The sequence below is a fragment of the Salmo trutta genome, chromosome 9 (genome assembly GCF_901001165.1).
Source record: "Salmo trutta chromosome 9, fSalTru1.1, whole genome shotgun sequence".
NCBI classification, from domain to species: Eukaryota; Metazoa; Chordata; class Actinopteri; order Salmoniformes; family Salmonidae; genus Salmo; species Salmo trutta.
Window position 1 is genome coordinate 48,789,190 of NC_042965.1, and position 18,580 is coordinate 48,807,769.

Sequence of the window (18,580 nt, forward strand, 5' to 3'; positions counted from 1 at the left end):
CAAATTTCTTGTTAACAAACTATAGTTTTGGCAAGTCGGTTAGGACATCCTCTTTGTACGTGATCCTAACTGATTTAAGACAGGGAATTTTTACTGGGATTAAATGTCAGGAATTGTTAAAAACGGAGTTTAAATGTATTTGGCTAAGGTGTATGTAAACTTCCGACTTCAACTGTACATGTAGATAGTTATTAAAGTGACATAGATAATAACAGAGTAGCAGCAGTGTAAAAGTTGGGGGGCCAATGCAAGTAGTCTGGGTAGCCATTAGTTTATCAGTTTAACTTGTCAAAGTTTTATTGACAGTAGCTTATGTGTAGGCCTGTATTATTAGCTGTTTGGTTTGCATTCGATTAGTCTATCTAATCTTAGAATTGTTTGTTCTCTCTCTCGTTATTACTATACTGTTTTTATTTAAGCTATTGGCAAACTTTCTGAGATGGTACACCGTTATGCCTATACATTCATTTGATTGTTGTAGGCTGTGCCTCGGCCAACAAATTACCTTCACATTCAAATGGGGATTAGGGAGATTAAAGGGAAATTAAGATATTAAAATAATGAGCCAGACAACGGAGTGTCCGCTGCAAAAGGCCCATGATTATCCCACATTGGAGAGGAGAGGAGAAAAAACATGACATTTAGTGCTTTCCACTCTTTCTACAATCTTAATTGTTCTCTTGCACTATGTTAATAGTCTAACTACCACATATGTAATGAAAATTCTTGCTATGGCAATTAGAGAAAAGGCCATTTGGCATGTCGCCGTGCTGTGTGCTCTGTTGCGCGCCACTAGATTCCAGCGATGCAGTTAAGTTAAAATATGCTAAACCATCGTTTGGGACATCGACGATGGCTGTCAACAATCGTCGATAGATGATGCAATCGTAAAATCGCCCAATCCTCCCTGGCCTTAAGTTTAACCTGGGTGTACACTAGGCACAGCCTGACCTGGGACCATGCCTCAGGACTGTCTGGCCTGATGACTCCTTGCTATTCCCGGTCCACCTAGTCGTGCTGCTGCTCCCGTTTCAACTGTTCTGCCTGTGGCTATGGAACCCTGACCTGTTCACTGGACGTGCTACCTTGTCCCAGACCTGCTGTTTTCAACTCTCTAGAGACAGCAGGAGCGGTAGAGATACTCTGAATGATCGGCTATGAAAAGCAAACTGACATTTACTCTTGAGGTGCTGACCTGTTGCACCCTCTACAACCACTGTGATTATTATTATTTGGCCCTGCTGGTCATTTATGAACATTTGAACATCTTGGCCATGTGCTCTTATAATCTCCACTCGGCACAGCCAGAAGAGGACTGGCCACCCCTCAGAGCCTGGTTCCTCTCTAGGTTTCTTCCTAGGATCCTGCCTTTCTAGGGAGTTTTTCCTAGCCACCGTGCTTCTACATCTGCATTGCTTGCTGTTTGGGGTTTTAGGCTGGGTTTCTGTGTATCACTTTGTGACATCGACTGATGTAAAAAGGGCTTCATAAATACATTTGATTGATTGATACACTACACGATTTTGGCCTAGATTTAGATGTCCCCGACAAGTGTTTGAGATCGGTGACAAAATCCCCATGTGAGCGGGTCAGACGCAATCTGAGGGCTACCGATCCCGTCCTTGAGCAGTACCAGACATCCCAAAAATTTTTCAAATATGTTTGATTTTATCGGCACAGAATCTGCAATGCGCTTTTATTGTGAGATGTGCAACGACAAGTTTTGAGATCGGTGATCAGCAATAGCCAATGAGATGATGACGTTGTTTCGCACAGTGTAGAATCTCGAACAGGTGCCATGACTACTACTAGTGTGCGTTTGTACTTGCCTTTAACCAAAGGCGAAGTGTTAAATTATTACAGCTCTGAAGTTCACAATCAATGTTATTCAATTCAAAATGTTGGCTAGATATTTTAGCTCTGAATGGCAGGTGTGAATGTCTGACTGTTGTCTTTTGAGGCTACTTTGTTCTGGCTTTGTTAACAATCTAATCACATCATTGTTTTCGCCAGACAGCGTGGTGGTATGTAAAATCCCCACGACCAAGTGAAGAATCTTGTAGTGTGTAACCCCCGTCTGTGCCACATCGTTTTAGTTGTGCTTACCACTAGGTTGGCAATACAGAAAAGCTACAGGAAAGACAGTAATTTAATGTGAGGCTCAGCGATTTTGAAAGTTGTGCAGTGTACACCCTTTAGTCTGGCTCAGTTAATCCTAACCCAGACCCTGACTTGAAAGTTAGTCTGGCTCAGTTAATCCTAACCCAAACCCTGGTTTGAGGGTTAGTCTGGCTCAGTTTAATTTGGATAGTCTAATTGTTTGATTTATGTAATGTGATTGATCACAGATATTTGTGCTTTTCCTGTTTCAGGTCAAGGTGGTGATACTCCCAGCAACCCCCAGAAGCTTCTAGCTCCGCCACCCAGTGGTAGACCCTCACCTGCCCCACCCCAGGCCCCTCCCCCTGGACCCATGTCCGGCCCCTCTATTACCCATCAGCCCCAGGGACAGCAGCCGTCGCCCGTCATCACACTGCAACAGAAACAGAACCGCGTCACGCCCATCCAGAAACCACAGGGCCTGGACCCAACAGAGATACTGCAGGAGAGAGAGTACAGGTAACCTCTAACCCCTAACCCATCCAGAAACCACAGGGCCTGGACCCCACAGAGATCCTGCAGGAGACCAACAACACGAGCGACCGACACAACACAAGTGACGTCATCAGAGTGCGCAGCTGAACACTATGCTGAAAACACTCGGTTTGTTATTTTTGATTAAAACATAACCAATATTCACCAGAGTGGCGCTGCGGTCTAAGGCCCTGCATCTCAGTACTAAAGGCGTCACTACAGACCCTGGTTCGATTCCAGACTGTATCACAACCGGCCGTGATTGAAGTCCCATAGGGCGGCGCACAATTGGCCCAGCGTCGTCCGGGTTACACAAAACTCAAACCGGCTGCGTGCGTGCGCCATCGTGCATGTATTTTGTCCCCCCACACCAACGCGATCACGACACGCAGGTTAACATATCAAAACAAACTCTGAACCAATTACATTAATTTGGGGACAGGTCGAAAAGCATTAAACATTTATGGCAATTTAGCTAGCACTTGCTAGCTAATTTGTCCTATTTAGCTAGCTTGCTGTTGCCAGCCAATTTGTCCTGGGATATAAACATTGAGTTGTTATTTTACCTGAAATGCACAAGGTCCTCTACTCCGACAATTAATCCACACATAAAACGGTCAACCGAATTGTTTCTAGTCATCTCTCCTCCTTCTAGGCTTTTTCTTTTCTTTATATTGTGATTGGCAACTTTCATAAATTAGGTGCATTACCGCCACTGACCTCGTTCGTCTTTCAGTCACCCACGTGAGTATAACCAATGAGGAGATGGCACATAGGTACCTGCTTCTATAAACCAATGAGGAGATGGGAGAGGCAGGACTTGCAGCGCGATCAGCGTCAGAAATAGAACTGACTTCTATTTTAGCCCTTGGCAACGCAGATGCTCGTTGGCCCCCGCGAGCGTGGGTGCAATAATTGAATAACATACATTTCTACATTTATTTTGGTGTAGTCAGCCTGTTAGGGTTTGGCCGGAGTTGGCCGTCATTGTATATAAAAATTGAATAAAAGTCCCAGATGATTTTTGCAGTGGAGCCTCTTTGGAGGAATTAATGAACGGTTCCAGTGCTGTAGGAGCTGTATCTACTACGATCTGTTTCAGGACAAACCAGACCACTGTGTTCCAGTGCTGTAGGAGCTGTATCTACTACGATCTGTTTCAGGACAAACAGGATCATCAGGACAAACTGGATCACTCAGAGTTCCAATGCGGCAATTGTTTGCTTGCCGAGGATTATAGGCTTGAGGTGGCTTCCTTGATCACACAGGTCACCAGCCTACTTAAGAAACTGGGGAAAACGCAGAGTGGAATGTTTTCTACGCCGGTGGCTGGACGGCGTTCGTGCATTTTGGATCCGTCAGTCCAATCTGATGGATTCCTGTTGGATTCCTGAAGTCCAATCTTGTCGTTTGTCGTTACCTGACTGGCACGTGTTTCCCGGAGTTCGCCCATCTGGTAGCTGAGTCGAAGGAGCACAGCAAGAGGAGCATGGCAATCAATGATGGTCACATGTCACGAGCCGTGGAAGCCAAAGACTACGGCATCCCGCAAAGCAGTCTACACTCCCAGCGAGAGGCCCGGAGAGGATACAAACAATGTATAGTTTCTCCGTCCTGGAGCCTGATCTTCCTGCATCTTCGTCTATGGGGGTACCTGTGTCTGCAGCCGCAGTGCCTACTCCTACGATTTCAAAGTGGACGTCTGCAAACTTCCGTCCCTGCTCGGGATTGAGAGGGACTTCTCCATCTGTCGGAGGCCTGCACCGGGAGCAACGGGCTTAAGTTTCCTGCCTCTCGCTTGTCCATAAAGGGTTCTCCGAATCCTGTGACGCGTGGGTAGATTTTCTGACCTTCTCGCCAGCCGTGATTTTGGGCAGCTCCATGGTAAGAAATGTGACCGTTCCTGGTGCAAAAACAATGTCCTATCCCGGAGCTTGAGTAAATGACATTACTAAGCTGCTCCTGAATGGACTACACCAGGACATGGAAATCAATTCTATCATAGTCCGTGTGGGTTTTAATGACATTATGAATTGCAGCTCTGAACAGTTGAAACTGGATTTTAAAGAGCTGATTGACTCTCTGCTAGACGCTAATAAAATACCCATCATATCTGGCCCTGATCCCTCTCTGATCCCTCTCTGATCCCTCTCTGATCCCTCTCTGAATCGTGGCATTGAACACTTTAGCAGGATTCTTTCTCTTCACAACAGGCTACGTGATTATTGCAGCTCAATGGGTAAAACTTTTGTTGACAATTTCGATACCTTCTGAAAAAAGGTACACGTTTTATAAGGATGGGATCCACCCAAATCATTTGGGTTCCTGGGTCCTTTCACAGCATTATAAGGCTGCGTTGAGACAATGACTTATCAATGACCCAAGTCCAGCTCATTTTATCGAATCACATTTTATTTAACCTTTATTTAACCTGGAAAAACCCATTGAGGTTAAAAAGCTCTTTTGCGAGGGCAACCTGGCAAGAAGACAGGGAAATAGCAGCGTGTCCATAACATTTTACAGAAAAATACAAAATACACATAAAAGACAGTGTCACAAGTTACAATTGAAGATTAGAAACAACTGCAACTATCACAAACAGTGTTGTCGTTCAGAGTCTTAAAAATAGGCAAGGACACTAACTCCCCTAACTTTAACATCTTTTGAAGCATGTTCCAGGATGAAGGGGCATTATGGGAAAAATATTTTTTCCCCATCTCAATTTTAGCCTTAGGAACAGACAAGGAAAGCAGCGACTGTGAACGAAGACTGTATTGAGGGATACAGGTCTGGTCTGTAAGGAACAGATACAAAGGGAGTTGTCCCATCAATGCTTTGACCACAAAAGTGTACCAGTGCTTTAGCTTCCTGGTGGAGAGAGAGGGGTCATTGCACCATAGCATACAGATCACAGTGGTGGGTCAGTGATCTAGCATTGGTAATAGATCTTAAAGCACCACGATGCACTGTGTCCAGAGTTTCTAAGGTACTTGCTGAGGCCTGCATATAGAAAATATCACAATTAAAAATATATATATAGTAATTCTTTCACCTTTATTTAACCAGGTAGGCTAGTTGAGAACAAGTTCTCATTTCCAATTGCGACCTGGCCAAGATAAAGCAAAGCAGTGCGACACAAACAACAACACAGAGTTACACATGCAATAAACAAACATACAGTCAATAACACAATGGAACAAAAAGAAAGTCTATATACAGTGTGTGCAAATGGCATGAGGAGGTAGGCAATAAATAGGCCATAGTAGCGAAGTAATTATTAACACTGGAGTGATAGATGAGCAGATGATGATGAGCAGATGATGGTGTGTAAGTAGTGATACTGGTGTCTAAAAGAGCAGCAAAGTAAATAAAAACAATATGGGGATGAGGTAGGTAGATTGGATGTGCTATTTACAGATGGGCTATGTACAGCTGCAGCGATCGGTTAGCTGCTCAAATAGCTGATGTTTAAAGTTAGTGAGGGAGATATAAGTCTCATACTCCAGCACTGATTATGCTGAATTACATTGGCTGCACAAATGTATTGCAAATTGAGAAATCATGTGATTAAACTTAATAAAAAATAGAAACTACACTATGAAACAAAGAATGATAGTAAAAAGCTTTGGAGCACCTTAAATGAAATGTTGGGCAAAAAGGCAAACTCAGCTCCACCATTCATTGAATCAGATGGCTCATTCATCACCATACCCACTGATATTGCCATTGGCAAGATTAGCAAATTTAGGCTTGACATGCCAGCAAGAAACGCTGATGCTTCACATACAAGTATATCTGACCAAATTATGAAAGACAAGCATTGTAATTTTGAATTCCGTAATGTAAAGTGTGGAAGAGGTGAAAACATTATTGTTGTCTATCAACAATGACAAGCCACCAGGGTCTGACAACTTGGATGGAAAATTACTGAGGATAATAGTGGACGATATTGCCACATCTTCAATTTAAGCCTACTAGAAAGTGTGTGCCCTCAGGCCTGGAGGGAAGCAAACGTTATTCCCCTACTCAAGAATAGTAAAGCCCCCTTTACTGGCTCAAATAGCCGACCAATCAGCCTGTTACCAACCCTTAGTAAACTTTTTGAAAAAATTGTGTTTGACCAGATACAATGCTATTTTACAGTAAACAAATTGACAACACTTATAGGTAAGGACATTCAACACGCACAGCACTTACACAAATGACTGATGATTGGCTGAGAGAAACTGATGATAAAAAGATTGTGGGGGCTGTTTTGTTAGACTTCAGTGCGGCTTTTGATATTAAAAACGTATGTGTTATGGCTTTACAACCCCTGTTGTATTGTGGATAAAGAGTTACCTGCCTAACAGAACACAGAGGGTGTTCTTTAATGGAAGCCACTCCAACATAATCCAGGTTTAATCAGGAATTCCCCAGGGTAGCTGTCTAGGCCCCTTACTTCTTTCAATCTTTACTAACGACATGCCACTGGCTTTGAGTAAAGCCAGAGTGTCTATGTATGTGGATGACTCAACACTATACAGTTTAGCTATTACAGCGACTGAAATGACTGCAACACTCAACAAAGAGCTGCAGTTAGTTTCAGTGGGTGGCAAGGAATAAGTTAGCATTTAAAAAACTAAAACCATTGTATTTGGGACAAATCGTTTACTAAACCCTAAACCTCAACTAAATCTTGTAATAAATAATGTGGAAATGTAGCAAGTTGAGGTGACTAAACTACTTGGAGTAACCCTGGATTGTAAACTGTCGTGGTCAAAACATATTGATACAACAGTAGCTAAGATGGGGAGAAGTCTGTCCATAATAAAGCGCTGCTCTACCTTCTTAACAACACTGTCAACAAGGCAGGTCCTACAGGCCCTAGTTTTGTGGCACCTGACTACTGTTCAGTCGTGTGGTCAGGTGCCACAAAGAGGGACTTAGGTGAATTGCAATTGGCTCAGAACAGGGCAGCACGGCTGGCCCTTGGATGTACACAGAGAGCTAATATTAATAATATACAGGTCAATCCCTCCTTGCTCAAAGACGAGGAGGGATTTACTTGATAACTACTTGTATTTGTGAGAAGTATTGATATGTTGAATGTACCGAGCTGTCTGTCTAAACTACTGGCACACAGCTCAGACACCCATCCATACCCCACAAGACATGCCACCAGAGGTCTGTTTAAACTACTGGCACACAGCTCAGACACCCATACACACCCCACAAGACATGCCACCAGAAGTCTCTTCACAGTCCCCAAGTCCAGAACAGACTATGGGAGGCGCACAGTACTACATAGAGCCATGACTACATGGAACTCTATTCCACATCAAGTAACTGATGCAGCAGTAAAATTAGATTTAAAAAGCAGATAAACCCCTTATGGAACGGACTGTGAAGCTGCCTTGGCAGAGTTAATAGGTATCAATAATATATCAATAATACAGGTATCTATCTACCTCGGTAACTAACTCGCTCAGAAACACTTATTCTTTTATCTTATATTTTGTTTGAATGTATTGTTTTACTAGAGTGGCCAGGCTGTGTACCACTCTCTAACATAACCTCTGAGTGGCCCTGAATCTGTCAGCAGCTCTTCTCAGGAAGGAAAATACTGTATGTCTGTGATGTGATTTCTCCCTACCTGATAGTATGTTATCTCTCCCTGATCTCTCCCTACCTGATAGTATCTCTCCCTACCTGATGGTACCTGATCTCTCCCTACCTGATAGTATCTCTCCCTACCTGATGGTACCTGATCTCTCTCTACCTGATAGTATCTCTCCCTACCTGATAGTATCTCTCCCTACCTGATGGTACCTGATCTCTCCCTACCTGATAGTATCTCTCCCTACCTGATAGTATCTCTCCCTACCTGATAGTATCTGATCTCTCCCTACCTGATGGTACCTGATCTTTCCCTACCTGATAGTACCTGATCTCTCCCTACCTGATAGTATCTCTCCCTACCTGATAGTATCTCTCCCTACCTGATGGTACCTGATCTCTCCCTACCTGATAGTACCTGATCTCTCCCTACCTGATAGTACCTGATCTCTCCCTACCTGATGGTATCTGATCTCTCCCTACCTGATAGTATCTGATCTCTCCCTACCTGATAGTACCTGATCTCTCCCTACCTGATAGTATCTGATCTCTCCCTACCTGATGGTATCTGATCTCTCCCTACCTGATAGTATCTGATCTCTCCCTACCTGATAGTATCTGATCTCTCCATACCTGATAGTATCTGATATCTCCCTACCTGATAGTATCTGATCTCTCCATACCTGATAGTATCTGATATCTCCCTACCTGATAGTACCTGATCTCTCCCTACCTGATGGTACCTGATCTCTCCCTACCTGATAGTATCTCTCCCTACCTGATAGTACCTGATCTCTCCCTACCTGACAGTACTTTATCTCTCCCTACCTGACAGTACTTTATCTCTCCCTACCTGACAGTACTTTATCTCTCCCTACCTGATCTCTCCCTACCTGATGGTACCTATTATCTCCCTACTTGATCTCTCCCTACCTGATAGTGTCTGATCTCTCCTCCCTATGGGCACTACCTCATCATTGTCCTACCACTCTCCCCATGGGCACTACCTCATCATTATCCTACCACTCTCCCCATGGACACTACCTCATCATTATCCTACCACTCTCCCCATGGGCACTACCTCATCATTATCCTACCACTCTCCCCATGGACACTACCTCATCATTATCCTACCACTCTCCCCATGGGCACTACCTCATCAGCATCCTACCACATTCGTCATGGGCACTACCTCATCATTCTCTCCTCCCCAGGCTGCAGGCTCGTATCGCCCACCGGATCCGGGAGCTGGAGAGTCTACCTGGAGCTCTGCCTCCGGACCTGAGGAGTAAAGCCACGGTGGAGCTCAAGGCTCTGAGACTTCTCAACTTCCAACGACAGGTATGACGTCATCTTCATGAACACTTCTAACGACATGTAGGCTACACAAATATCTAGACCCAGACTAACAATACCATCATCACCCAATTTTGAACGACACCAGCCCATCATTGTCATGTATTAGATAGTTATTGTCGCTAGCTACCTCTTTAAACCAATGGTTACCATTTTCCTAATTTCATACACATTCCTCCTCTCCTATAGCTGCGTCAGGATGTGGTCCAGTGTATGCGTAAAGACACCACCCTGGAGACAGCCCTGAACTCCAAGGCTTACAAGAGGAGCAAGCGCCAGACGCTGAGGGAGGCTCGCATGACAGAGAAACTGGAGAAACAGCAGAAGATGGAACAGGAGAGGAAACGCAGACAGAAACACCAGGTGAGTGGACTCTGTGGACAATTACCTGTTCCATTTCAATTACAAAAACACCAAACTCTCTGTTCAACACACACAAGACATGCCACCAGAGGTCTCTTCACAGTCCCCAAGTCCAGAACAGACTCTGGGAAGCACACAGTACTACAAGTCTCTTTCACATCAGATAACCCTAGATAGCAGTAAAATCTGATTAATACAACAGATAACACACCTCATGGCACACTGTGAATACACACACACACACACACACACACTCCTCAATGTCATTGGATAAATCTCGGAACATATTCCAGTCGGTGCTAGCAAAACAGGGAAGTACAGCGGCAGTGGTTTGGGCCTATCGCTTCTGGAGGAATTCCTTTTCTTGGCAGATGGTGGTGGACTCACTCCATCGTTCGAGTCATCATCTCCTCCATTAGCAGCAGTAGCGCCGCCTCCCTCTGCCACCATCTCTTTCAGGAGTACTTTTCTAGTCTCCTTCAAAACATCCTCTTGCCTCTGTATCTTGGATCCAGGAGGGAAAACTTGGACAAAAGGTATGTTATTGTCGGTAGGCTGTAATTGTCCTTGAGCACACTGGACATCTTCCTTTTGAGGCTTTGTGTTAGGTCGGTGTTGTTGATGAAGTCAGGCTTTAGCAGATCTCCCATCAGTAACTGGAGCCCGGGCTTGACGAGACGGTGACACAATCCTCACCAGAGAGAACATCAGTGAAGTCAGCCATAGGCTTCACTGAACAGACGGTGACGTAACCCTCACCAGAGAGAACATCACCAGAGAGAACATCAGTGAAGTCAGCCATACGCTTAACTGAACAGACGGGGACGTAACCCTCACCAGAGAGAACATCACCAGAGAGAACATCAGTGAAGTCAGCCATAGGCTTCACTGACGAGACGGTGACGTAATCCTCACCAGAGACAGGGTTCGCACAAAGTGCTTGAGGTGCTTAAAGTACTTGAATTTGGCACTCAAAAGTCATGGAATACCTTTACACGTTGCATTTTATAATTTTGTTCTGTATAGTTTACCACCTTTTTACCACTACATCTCTGGACCCAACCAACCCACACCGTGTAAGGTGCAAAAAATGCATCAGACTTTGACATTGCGAGCATGGTTGAATCGGCCCTGAAGAGCCACATGAAGGGAGAAAGGCCACATTCTGATGGCACCAGTTCTACATTATGAAGGGAGAAAGACCTCGTCCTGATGGCACCAGTTCTACATTATGAAGGGAGAAAGACCACATCCTGATGGCACCAGTTCTACATTATGAAGGGAGAAAAACCACGTCCTCATGGCACCAGTTCTACATTATGAAGGGAGAAAGACACAATGTCCTGATGGCACCAGTTCTACATTATGAAGGGAGAAAGACCACGTCATGATGGCACCAGTTCTACATTATGAAGGGAGAAAGACCACGTCCAGATGGCACCAGTTCTACATTATGAAGGGAGGAAGACACCATGTCCTGATGGCACCAGTTCTACATTATGAAGGGAGAAAGACCACGTCCTGATGGCACCAGTTCTACATTATGAAGGGAGAAAGACCACATCCTGATGGCACCAGTTCTACATTATGAAGGGAGAAAGACCTCGTCCTGATGGCACCAGTTCTACATTATGAAGGGAGAAAGACCACATCTTGATGGCACCAGTTCTACATTATGAAGGGAGAAAGACCACGTCCTGATGGCACCAGTTCTACATTATGAAGGGAGAAAGACCACGTCCTGATGGCACCAGTTCTACATTATGAAGGGAGAAAGACACAATGTCCTGATGGCACCAGTTCTACATTATGAAGGGAGAAAGACCACGTCATGATGGCACCAGTTCTACATTATGAAGGGAGAAAGACCACGTCCAGATGGCACCAGTTCTACATTATGAAGGGAGGAAGACACCATGTCCTGATGGCACCAGTTCTACATTATGAAGGGAGAAAGACCACGTCCTGATGGCACCAGTTCTACATTATGAAGGGAGAAAGACCACATCCTGATGGCACCAGTTCTACATTATGAAGGGAGAAAGACCTCGTCCTGATGGCACCAGTTCTACATTATGAAGGGAGAAAGACCACATCTTGATGGCACCAGTTCTACATTATGAAGGGAGAAAGACCACGTCCTGATGGCACCAGTTCTACATTATGAAGGGAGAAAGACCACGTCCTGATGGCACCAGTTCTACATTATGAAGGGAGAAAGACACAATGTCCTGATGGCACCAGTTCTACATTATGAAGGGAGAAAGACACCATGTCCTGATGGCACCAGTTCTACATTATGAAGGGAGAAAGACACCACGTCCTGATGGCACCAGTTCTACATTGTGAAGGGAGGAAGACACCACGTCCTGATGGCACCAGTTCTACATTATGAAGGGAGAAAGACACCACGTCCTGATGGCACCAGTTCTACATTATGAAGGGAGAAAGACCACGTCCTGATGGCACCATTTCTACATTATGAAGGGAGAAAGACACCACGTCCTGATGGCACCAGTTCTACATTATGAAGGGAGAAAGGCCACATCCTGATGGCACCAGTTCTACATTATGAAGGGAGAAAAACCACGTCCTCATGGCACCAGTTCTACATTATGAAGGGAGAAAGACACAATGTCCTGATGGCACCAGTTCTACATTATGAAGGGAGAAAGACCACGTCATGATGGCACCAGTTCTACATTATGAAGGGAGAAAGACCACGTCCAGATGGCACCAGTTCTACATTATGAAGGAGGAAGACACCATGTCCTGATGGCACCAGTTCTACATTATGAAGGGAGAAAGACCACGTCCTGATGGCACCAGTTCTACATTATGAAGGGAGAAAGACCACATCCTGATGGCACCAGTTCTACATTATGAAGGGAGAAAGACCTCGTCCTGATGGCACCAGTTCTACATTATGAAGGGAGAAAGACCACATCTTGATGGCACCAGTTCTACATTATGAAGGGAGAAAGACACAATGTCCTGATGGCACCAGTTCTACATTATGAAGGGAGAAAGACACCATGTCCTGATGGCACCAGTTCTACATTATGAAGGGAGAAAGACACCACGTCCTGATGGCACCAGTTCTACATTGTGAAGGGAGGAAGACACCACGTCCTGATGGCACCAGTTCTACATTATGAAGGGAGAAAGACACCACGTCCTGATGGCACCAGTTCTACATTATGAAGGGAGAAAGACCACGTCCTGATGGCACCATTTCTACATTATGAAGGGAGAAAGACACCACGTCCTGATGGCACCAGTTCTACATTATGAAGGGAGAAAGACCACATCCTGATGGCACCAGTTCTACATTATGAAGGGAGAAAGACCACGTCCAGATGGCACCAGTTCTACATTATGAAGGGAGAAAGACACCACGTCCTGATGGCACCAGTTCTACATTATGAAGGGAGAAAGACCACATCCTGATGGCACCAGTTCTACATTATGAAGGGAGAAAGACACCACGTCCTGATGGCAGCAGTTCTACATTATGACTTTTTCTCTGCAACAACCTCCAGAGGTTTTTTGCCAATCCCCTCATTCAAGGCTCGCCCGCTTCGTCTGGGCCTTCACTAGGTCCCTTAGAGTTCTACAAAGGCCTCCAACCCGGTCTGTGCGTGTGCTCTAGCTATTTACACTGTTGGTGACGGCGATATGGAGATTGTGGCCAAGGCAATTTAGTTGCCTCACTGCAGCCACAGTGTTGGCCCCGTTGTCTGTGGTTATACAGGAAAGTTTATTTTCATCAAGGTCCCAGCCAAGCAATCCCAAACGCAGGTCTTCGGCCAGGTTGTCGGCTATGTGGAATTCCGGCATGTAGGTTGTTTCCAAGTAGCAGGGTTTCAGTGTCCAGTCTTTCATGAGATAGTGCCCTGTCAGGCTCACGTAAGGAGTCATATTTACACTTGACCACATCTCCGTGGTCAGTGTAACAAAATCCATTTCCTTTAGCTCCGTCTGAACCGTCACGTTGTTGAACAAGGTAGGGACCGCTGTTTCAGATAAATACTTTCTGCCCGGTAACTCGTATAGTTTGGCAAAATTAATGGAGGATTTCTTTGAAGGCAGGTTTCTCCACTGTTCTGAAGGGCACCATTCCTAAAGCTAAGTAACGCGTTAAACTGTCTGTCAGTGCTTGCCATTTATCCGTGTCCTGTTTGTATTTTGTGCCTCGGGCAAAGGCTGCCACGCTGAGCTGCCGCTGGCCAGATGTGGATGGCGAGGCAGCAACAGCCATGGTGGCTAACCCAAGTTGGGCATACAGTGCATTCACAAAGTATTCAGACCCCTTCCCTTTTTCCAATTTTTTTTACGTTACATCCTTATTCTAAAATGGATTAAATAGTTTTTTTTCCCACATCAATCTCCACACAATACCCCATAATGACAAAGTGAAAACACGTTTTTAGAAATGTTTGCAATTGTATATCAAATTTAAAACATACCTTATTTACACAAGTATTCAGACCCTGTACTCAGTACTTTGTTATAGCACCTTTGGCAGCGATTACAGCCTCGAGTCTTCTTCGGTATGACACTACAAGCTTAGCACACCTGTATTTGGAGAGTTTCTCCCATTCTTCTCTGCAGATCCTGTCAAGCTTTGCCAGGTTGGATGGGGAGCGTCGCAACACAGCTATTTTCAGGTCTCCAGAGATGTTTGATCGGGTTCAAGTCTGGGCTCTGGCTGGGCCACTCAAGGACATTGAGACTTGTCCCAAAGCCACTCCTGTGTTGTCTTGGCTGTGTGCTCAGGGTCATTGCCCTGTTGGAAGGTTAACCTTCACTCCAGTCTGAGGTGCTGAGCACTCTGGAGCAGGTTTTCATCAAGGATCTCTCTGTACTTTGCTCCATTCATCTTTCCCTTGATCCTGACTATCCCAGTCCCTAACGCTGAAAAGCATCACCACAGCATTTACATTTACATTTAAGTCATTTAGCAGACGCTCTTATCCAGAGCGACTTACAGATTGGTGCATTCACCTTATGATATCCAGTGGAACAACCACTTTACAATAGTGCATCTAAATCTTTTTTTGGGGGGGGGGGTTAGAAGGATTACTTTATCCTATCCCGAGTATTCCTTAAAGAGGTGGGGTTTCAGGTGTCTCCGGAAGGTGGTGATTGACTCCGCTGTCCTGGCGTCGTGAGGGAGCTTGTTCCACCATTGGGGTGCCAGAGCAGCGAACAGTTTTGACTGGGCTGAGCGGGAACTGTGCTTCCTCAGAGGTAGGGAGGCGAGCAGGCCAGAGGTGGATGAACGCAGTGCCCTTGTTTGGGTGTAGGGCCTGATCAGAGCCTGAAGGTACGGAGGTGCCGTTCCCCTCACAGCTCCGTAGGCAAGCACCATGGACTTGTAGCGGATGCGAGCTTCAACTGGAAGTCAGTGGAGAGAGCGGAGGAGCAGGGTGACGTGAGAGAACTTGGGAAGGTTGAACACCAGACGGGCTGCGGCGTTCTGGATGAGTTGTAGGGGTTTAATGGCACAGGCAGGGAGCCCAGCCAACAGCGAGTTGCAGTAATCCGGACGGGAGATGACAAGTGCCTGGACTAGGATCTGCGCCGCTTCCTGTGTGAGGCAGGGTCGTACTCTGCGAATGTTGTAGAGCATGAACCTACAGGATCGGGTCACCGCCTTGATGTTAGTGGAGAACGACAGGGTGTTGTCCAGGGTCACGCCAAGGTTCTTAGCACTCTGGGAGGAGGACATAAGGGAGTTGTCAACCGTGATGGTGAGATCATGGAACGGGCAGTCCTTCCCCGGGAGGAAGAGCAGCTCCGTCTTGCCGAGGTTCAGCTTGAGGTGGTGAGCCGTCATCCACACTGATATGTCTGCCAGACATGCAGAGATGCGATTCGCCACCTGGTTATCAGAAGGGGGAAAGGAGAAGATTAATTGTGTGTCATCTGCGTAGCAATGATAGGAAAGACCATGTGAGGATATGACCGAGCCAAGTGACTTGGTGTATAGTGAGAATAGGAGAGGGCCTAGAACAGAGCCCTGGGGGACACCAGTGGTGAGAGCACGTGGTGCGGAGGCAGATTCTCGCCACGCCACCTGGTAGGAGCGACCTGTCAGGTAGGACGCAGTCCAAGCGTGGGCCGCGCCGGAGATGCCCAGCTCGGAGAGGGTGGAGAGGAGGATCTGATGGTTCACAGTATCAAAGGCAGCAGATGGGTCTAGAAGGATGAGAGCAGAGGAGAGAGAGTTAGCTTTAGCAGTGCGGAGAGCCTCCGTGACACAGAGAAGAGCAGTCTCAGTTGAATGCCCAGTCTTGAAACCTGACTGATTAGGATCAAGAAGGTAATTCTGAGAGAGATAGCAGGAGAGCTGGCCAAGGACGGCACGTTCGAGAGTTTTGGAGAGAAAAGAAAGAAGGGATACTGGTCTGTAGATGTTGATATCGGAGGGATCGAGTGTAGGTTTTTTCAGAAGGGGTGCAACTCTCGCTCTCTTGAAGACGGAAGGGACGTAGCCAGCGGTCAAGGATGAGTTGATGAGCGAGGTGAGGTAGGGGAGAAGGTCTCCGGAAATGGTCTGGAGAAGAGAGGAGGGGATAGGGTCGAGTGGGCAGGTTGTTGGGCGGCCGGCCGTCACGAGACGCGAGATTTCATCTGGAGAGAGAGGGGAGAAAGAGGTCAAAGCACAGGGTAGGGCAGTGTGAGCAGGACCAGCGGTGTCGCACTACGCTTCACTCCACAGGTGTAGTACTGAAACTATCGAGGTCACCTAGCCAGCTACACCTAGCCAGCTACACGGTCAAACAAAGTCAACAACGCAGCCACTGCTAGCTAGCCTACTCCACCAGCCAGCAGTACTGTATCATTTTCGTCATTTTAGTCAATAAGATTTTTTGCAACGTAAGCTTAACTTTCTGAACATTCGAGACGTGTAGTCCACTTGTCATTCCAATCTCCTTTGCATTAGCGTAGCCTCTTCTGTAGCTTGTCAACTATGTGTCTGTCTATCCCTGTTCTCTCCCCTCTGCACAGGCCATACAAACGCTTCACACCGCGTGGCCGCTGCCACTCTAACCTGGTGGTCCCAGCGCGCACGACCCACGTGGAGTTCCAGGTCTCCGGCAGCCTCTGGAACTGCCGGTCTGCGGCCAACAAGGCTGAGTTCATCTCAGCCTATGCTACCCTCCAGTCCCTAGACTTCCTGGCGCTGACAGAAACATGGATCACCACAGATAACACTGCTACTCCTACTGCTCTCTCCTCGTCTGCCCACGTGTTCTCGCATACCCCTAGAGCATCGAGCCAGCGGGGTGGTGGCACTGGAATCCTCATCTCTCCCAAGTGGACATTCTCTCTTTCTCCCCTGACCCATCTGTCTATCTCCTCATTTGAATTCCATGCTGTCACAGTTACCAGCCCTTTCAAGCTTAACATCCTCATCATTTATCGCCCTCCAGGTTCCCTTGGAGAGTTCATCAATGAGCTTGACGCCTTGATAAGTTCCTTCCCTGAGGATGGCTCACCTCTGACAGTTCTGGGTGACTTTAACCTCCCCAAGTCTACCTTCGACTCATTCCTCTCTGCCTCCTTCTTTCCACTCCTCTCCTCTTTTGACCTCACCCTCTCACCTTCCCCCCCTACTCACAAGGCAGGCAATACGCTTGACCTCATCTTTACTAGATGCTGTTCTTCCACTAATCTCATTGCAACTCCTCTCCAAGTCTCCGACCACTACCTTGTATCCTTTTCCCTCTCGCTCTCATCAAAAACTTCTCACTCTGCCCCTACTCGGATGGTATTGCGCCGTCCCAACCTTCGCTCTCTCTCTCCTGCTACTCTCTCCTCTTCCATCCTATCATCTCTTCCCTCTGCTCAAACCTTCTCCAACCTATCTCCTGATTTTGCCTCCTCAACCCTCCTCTCCTCCCTCTCTGCATCCTTTGATTTTCTCTGTCCCCTATCCTCCAGGCCGGCTCGGTCCTCCCCTCCTGCTCCGTGGCTCGACGACTCACTGCGAGCTCACAGAACAGGGCTCCGGGCAGCCGAGCGGAAATGGAGGAAAACTCGCCTCACTGCGGACCTCGCATCCTTTCACTCCCTCCTCTCTACATTTTCCTCTTCTGTATCTGCTGCTAAAGCCACTTTCTACCACTCTAAATTCCAAGCATCTGCCTCTAACCCTAGGAAGCTTTTTGCTACCTTCTCCTCCCTCCTGAATCCTCCTCCCCCTCCCCCCCCCTCCTCCCTCACTACGGATGACTTCGTCAACCATTTTGAAAAGAAGGTTGACGACATCCGATCCTCGTTTGCTAAGTCAAGCGACACCGCTGGTCCTGCTCACACTGCCCTACCCTGTGCTTTGACCTCTTTCTCCCCTCTCTCTCCAGATGAAATCTCGCGTCTTGTGACGGCCGGCCGCCCAACAACCTGCCCACTTGACCCTATCCCCTCCTCTCTTCTCCAGACCATTTCCGGAGACCTTCTCCCCTACCTCACCTCGCTCATCAACTCATCCTTGACCGCTGGCTACGTCCCTTCCGTCTTCAAGAGAGCGAGAGTTGCACCCCTTCTGAAAAAACCTACACTCGATCCCTCCGATGTCAACAACTACAGACCAGTATCCCTTCTTTCTTTTCTCTCCAAA

The 18,580-nt window shown here is 46.7% G+C and overlaps 1 protein-coding gene across 5 annotated transcripts in view; it reads left to right on the forward strand.

Moving 5' to 3' along the window:
- smarca2 (SWI/SNF related BAF chromatin remodeling complex subunit ATPase 2) overlaps window positions 1–18,580 on the forward strand; it is a 140,790-nt gene that overhangs the window by 18,196 nt on the left and 104,014 nt on the right. For all 5 annotated transcript variants that reach the window (XM_029763906.1, XM_029763907.1, XM_029763908.1 and 2 more), the window contains 3 exons: window positions 2,373–2,619; window positions 9,447–9,573; window positions 9,778–9,951. In XM_029763906.1, coding sequence (XP_029619766.1) covers window positions 2,373–2,619; window positions 9,447–9,573; window positions 9,778–9,951 — 548 coding nt within the window. The remainder of the gene's footprint in view (window positions 1–2,372; window positions 2,620–9,446; window positions 9,574–9,777; window positions 9,952–18,580) is intronic.